Source organism: Thrips palmi, unplaced genomic scaffold, assembly GCF_012932325.1.
Source record: "Thrips palmi isolate BJ-2018 unplaced genomic scaffold, TpBJ-2018v1 HiC_scaffold_17, whole genome shotgun sequence".
Classification (NCBI taxonomy): Eukaryota; Metazoa; Arthropoda; class Insecta; order Thysanoptera; family Thripidae; genus Thrips; species Thrips palmi.
Window position 1 is genome coordinate 11,715,898 of NW_023144626.1, and position 6,000 is coordinate 11,721,897.

The 6,000-nt window shown below is 47.9% G+C and overlaps 1 protein-coding gene across 1 annotated transcript in view; it reads right to left on the reverse strand.

Annotated features, from left to right (window-relative positions):
* Positions 1–1,082, reverse strand: part of LOC117644061 (esterase B1-like) — a 35,316-nt gene extending 34,234 nt beyond the window's left edge. Inside the window, exons 1-2 of the mRNA XM_034383246.1 lie at positions 991–1,082; positions 587–851 (exon numbers count right to left, since the gene is read on the reverse strand). Coding sequence (XP_034239137.1) covers positions 587–851; positions 991–1,082 — 357 coding nt within the window. The remainder of the gene's footprint in view (positions 1–586; positions 852–990) is intronic.
* Positions 1,083–6,000: the final 4,918 nt, after the last annotated feature.

Below are 6,000 nucleotides of genomic sequence, written 5' to 3' on the forward strand. Positions count from 1 at the left end.
ATTTCTTGTCACTTTGATGAAGCAGGAGGTTTAGTTTTGGGGAGTGGCACATTTTCTCTTTGAAACGTTTCTGGAAAATGTGAACGGATAAGGGTGCTTGATTGTTGCAAATTTATGTTTTAGTCGTTCACGTTAAATTCTCACGATAAATTTTTGAAATTTTCAGGAATTTTTATTTGATTATGATAACGAGTAATTTGGCGGGATCCATTTTCCAATTAGAAGATACCGAAAAAAAATAAGAATCTGAGCCGTCAAAAACAATAGGGGTCCTCCTTCGTCAGAACCCTTAAAAAGAGACACATGAGCACAACAACCACATACTTCCTTCCCCTTCCTCGCATGCGAGGACTTCCTTGTCTCTACTGGATTCTCGTGTTGTTCTTCTTTCCTCTTCCCTGGTCATAGGAGCAGGGCTGGGCTCAGCTTCAGCCTCCAAGTCACTCAAGGCGTCCTCAAAGCTTTCTTCTTCTTGTCCCACACTTGCAAGCGTGAGACTAAATGTCCCACACCTACAAGTGTGAGACTGTCTCACACCTGGATTGGGAGTGTAATCGTGATTACCACAGTCAATCCTCAGCCTAACCTTACCAGCACCTTCTACATACAGGATGCTGACATCAGCTTGCGAGACTCCTCCAGCGGCTGGCTCAAACGAAGAGAAAGACTCTCTGTGAGGCATAATGTGATGCGACGCTCCAGATGTCGGTTTTCCCAACCCTAGATGTGATTGCTGTTGCCTTGCCTTGCAGGTTCCATGGATGACACGCAGAGCCTTGCTTTTCACTTCTTTTGCCTTTGCCTTCTTCGGTTTAGGCTCGGGGTCTTCGTCTTCATTCGATTTCTCGAACCTATCACAGTTACTAGCAAAGTGACCTTTCTTGTTACAAGCAAAGCAAGCTACTATCTTCTGTCATTCTCTCTTGTCACCACTGGACTTACCATTGCTCGGCCTTCCTGGTTTCTTGCTGCCACCATAACTTCTGTTACTTCCCTTTCCGTCTCTTCCATACCTCTTCACATGCTTGTTGACAACCAAAGGCTTTAGCTTCATTCACTGAATCTTCTCTGTTGACTCTCATCTATTAGGACTACCTTGGATATAATCGCCTCTGTAGTCATCAGTTCTTCATTGTTAGCAGATTCAATGGATTTCAAGAGACTCCCATACCTCGTGCCGAGAAGGCCTGTCAGCAAGAAACTTGCCTGATGCTTGTCCGTAAAGAGTATCCCACCTGACTTCAATGCCCGTTTTCGAACCAATTGATACGCAGCTGGTCGTTTACCCAAGTTTTAGTTTCATTGATACTGGTTCAGTACCAAACATGGAATGAATAGTAATCATCGCAGTTTAAGCCTAAGATTTGTTGAAGCAGGACCTAAATGAAATCGACGTCGTGGCAGCGGGGATTTTGTGAAATCGTATTTTTTTCCTCTCATTTCCTTTTTTCCCCTTGCCTGTTCACTTTACACCCTCCCTCACCCACCACAGCGATACCCCAATTCAGGTGTGTGCACTGCAAATCCAAGTGTGGGACAGGCATGCACTAGATAACTGGGGACGAACTTCGTCCCACGCTTGCAAGCGTGGGACAAAATGTCCCACGTTATCTAGTGCCTGTCTGTCTCACACTTGGATTTGCAGTGCAGCCGCAGACCGTGCACCCACCTGTTGGCTCAACTGCTTTGTTCTAGGAAACGTGACATTTTGTCACACACGTTTCAGCATGATTTGACGTCCCTGGAATGCGATTGCGGAGTCATAGAAGTGGCGGCCGGTGCCGCGGTCGTGACCGCTCGTCGTGGCCATCGTGACGAAGGTGAGGCCCGGCCGAGGGGCTTCCACGTGCCAACGCGCTGCCTCGGCCAGTTAAATAGGAAGCCCGGGAAGGCCTGCCATCAACCAACAACATGAAGGTCAGCCTGCTCCCCATCTTCGTAGTCCTCGCCCTGTGCGTCCTGGTGAGTGCGCTTCAGTTGAAGGTAAGGTGGCGTCGCAAGCGCAAGACGGACACCCTCGAAACCTTACAAAACTGTAACCAGACCTACAAAATGGTAGCTTGTCGAAGCAAAGCAAGCTTACGAAGAAAACTTCTTGACTTCCAAACTATTTATTCGTGGATCAACTACCCAGTTTGTACCTTGCAAAATGCTCAGAATTCCTCGTAAGGTTTCAAGCTTCTCTCCCCCAGGAACGTGACATCACATTGAAAGAAATGTGACAAAACGTCATGTTGCTTTGAGCATTGTGTCACATTCAGCGTGATATCACCTTCCTGGATAGTTCATGCAGCATATTTTGAGCGAATATATTCACTTTAAATGCCCGAAATGAAGTCATTTGTGATTCTTCTTGTTCTTCACTCAGCTACGACTAGAATGGTCTATTGAGTGTAGAACGCATCCTTACCCAACGCTCGCAGTGGCCGATTTGCTTTTTCGCGCAATAAATGGCGTAGTTGTAGTTTTGGAGCAGGCTGCTGGAGCAGTGGATGTGAGTGCTTCTCGTTTTCCAGGCCGTGTTCGGCGCACCCGCGGAGGAGGGCCGCGAGCGCCGTTCCCCCGGTTGCTTTAGCGGCTGCTTCGGCAAGTCCAGCACCAGCAAAGGCAAAAGTACGGCCTGCAAAGTGTCGCAGTTTGTCAGCAACAACTAGAGATCAGTGCAATTTATGCAAATGCTCAGTAGACAACCCGGGCAGCAGTGCGGTCTGCAAAATACTTTCAAAGAAATATTTTGCACTTTCAAAGAAATATTTTGCAGACCCTACTTTTCCCCCCGGGCGGCGGCGTTATTACTAGTAAAACTTAAGCGTAACACAATGCTTGACACGAGAATAACGTCATACTGCAAATACAGTGGGAAGTTTGCTTGCCACAAATTTGGCAAGCCGTTTTGAATGCCAAAATTTGGCAAGCTTTGGACGGAACTTTTCATAAGCTTGCCAAATCACTCTACAAAAATGTCCGGTCAACGCCGTTAATTTATTGCCAATGTTTGCTGTTATGCAATTCACGACGTTTGCTGTGAACTAGTTCACGGCGTTCACTGTGATCTCGGTTACAGTGTTCACTGTGATCTGGCCACAGTAAACGCCGTGAATTGGAGGCTGATTTGCTTCGGTGCTCAGCGGCGTCACTCGCAGTGTATACTGTGAACCAGATCACCGTGAACACCGCTAACAAGATCACAGTAAACGCTGTGAATTGACCTACGGTGAAAACTGGTAATAAATTAACGGCATTGACAGGACATTTTTGGTAGAGCGATATTGGCAAGCCGGGTATTTCCGGGCCAATTGCCAATTTGTGGCATTCAAAACGGCTTGCCAAATTTGTGGCAAGCAAACTTACTACCGGCTTCGCAGTATACGCTTGAAGCTTTTACGTTAGACAGGAAATTCTCCATTTAGATGGAGGGATGCGCTTGATTTCAAACGAAACTGAGTACGCTTAAAAACAGAAGGTAATGCCACTCTTTAGTCCGACCAGTGAAGGGCAGCAGCAGCAGCGGTTCCAGCACCAGCAGCGGCAGTTCCTTCGGCCTCGGCGGACTGTTCGGCTCACCCGGCGGCTCACCCGGCGGCAAGTGAAGGCTGCTCTGCGTGCAGCGGCGTCAGATTTGACAACAAATAAATACTCAATGAAAAAGGACTATTTATTCAAGTCCCCTAACCTATCAAAGCACGTGGGCCCTTTAAGTTAGACTGAAAAAAGAAGGTCGAGACGAATTCATTTCTATATCAAGATCTTGATTTGGACCACTTGGAAAATTCACTTGGACGCCCTAGATTTCAAGGCGGCACTTTTACCGTGTTTGTATAAACTACGGGAATCTCCGTACTTCCAGGTACGGTAAACACCGTACTTCTAAGTACGGCAAATCCTGTTAATAACTTAACTGCGAATACCGTACATTTTACCGACGGTGAGTAAATCAATGAAATAAATACAGGATTTATTGGCTAAGCGATAGCGAAGCCTGTTACTCCAGTGGGGTTCAAAAGTGTTTCATGTCTGTCTGTCTGTCTCTGTGTCTGTGTGTCCGCACTACTTAGTATTCCGGATTGGGTGGGCGGTCAAAACCCGATGACTCCAGAGCGACTGTAGAACTCGGCTGGTGAATGCAGTTCCAGCCGCAGCCACTGCCGACGGGATAGCCTAGGCCCTTCGCCAGCCTACTGACAGTGCCTGCGGGCGGCACTGCATTCACCGGCCGAGTTCTAGAGTCGCTCTGGAGTCATCGGGTTTTGACCGCCCACCCAATCCGGATCACTAGCACTACTCCTCCTAAACGCCTCTGCCGATTCTACTGAGATTTTGCAGGGTCATTAGGCATATCTTTGGCTCGCCACACACCAAAATTCAGCTTTCAATCTCAATCCATTCGGTCACAATAGCCAAAACACACTCTAAAAACGGCAGGAAAAAGACAACTGTTTTGGAAGTTTCAACTTTTTGTCAAGTGCAATGTCGTTTTAAATGTTTTTGAGGCTGCTGATGACGGAATTAGAATCCATTCAGACCTCCGACCGAAAGTTAAGCCCCATAAGTGTAGATTTAAATGACCAAATGCTATTTTTGAGGGATTCACGCCCATTTCCACGGTCTGCCAAGGAAGGCAGCCTGCCGAAGGCAGGTTAGAGCCGCAGGCCAAGGTAGGTGTATATGCCAGGCGTGGATTGTCGTAACTGGTGAGCATCGCGAAGCCTGTTATGACAAGACACAGTCTGGCGTACACCTACCTTGTTTTGTCTTTGAATCGAGAAAAGTTTTTGGCTGAGCGATAGCGAAGCCTGTTACTCCATTGGGGTTGAAAAGTTTTTCCTGTCTGACTGTCTGTGTGTGTGTCCGCACTAGTCCTCCTGAACGGCTCGGCCGATCTCGGTGAGATTTTGCTCACTTTTTGGTCTTGTCCTTGTCTCGGGACACGGGAAATTTCACTATCCTAGCTCAACTAGTTCAGTTTTTGTAGCCGAAAAACACCTAAAAACGGCGAAAAACCGAGTTTTCTGCAGGCAGATCACTCCTGTCTTGAAGAAGGGGGGTCTGGGGGGCGGAGCCCCCCCGCCCCGACAAGTTAAAAAGTTATAAGGGATCTAGAATAGAGGGGGGTCTGGGGGCCCGAGCCCCCCAGCATGCATCAAGTTATAAGTAACCGACGATGGAGAAGCCATTGCCTGCCGAAGGCAGGCTAGCGCCGCAGGCCAGAGTAGGTACGCCAGGCGCGGATTGAAGGAACGGGCCGCGAGACATCGCGAAGCCTGTTACGACAAGACGCGGTCTGGCGTGAACCTACCTTGTAGATAACATTACTTGTCATCAAAGAAAATAGCATAGGCAGTCAACCAAAAAACCTGGCTTGGTTCAAAACAAAACTGTATTCATAAAAACTAGCTTGTCACCGAAACACGAGACTGAAAAATTTCAATCGAACTTGAATCGTACAGAGGAAAAGGGTGGTGAGAGTAGAAAATAACTAAATTTATTGAATCTATAGAAAAACTGACAAAGAGCTTGACTCTACTAAAATTTTCACACACACACACACACACACACGATAGACTGACACAAAGAGAAACAAGCTAGGGCCCGCCCTTCCGTCGAACCGAGTTGCCAGCAGCGCTTCGCTGCGCCGGCAACTCGGTTTGACAGGGGGCCGGCCCAGCTTGGCCTGCCGGCGGCCTTTTCTCGGGCCTTCGGCCCCCGCATCAGACCCAACTTGGCCAGTCGAAGGCCCGGGCCTTCGGCCCGCTCGCATCACACACACCGTGAGCGGGTAAAGCAAAGTTATCGATGTACCATCGTGACTTAGGCCCGCCCTTCTATTCACAATATGCAATAGTCCTTACACTTTTTACTCCAACTGTCCTTAGAATATGCCCATTTCATTTGTCTCTTCGCCCTCATTCCGAAAATACCAATATTTGCCATGCTACTGCAACTCCTTGCAATAGAGGCACAGCAGGTGCGCAAAACGAGTCCGTCGCACTTTTTCCCATA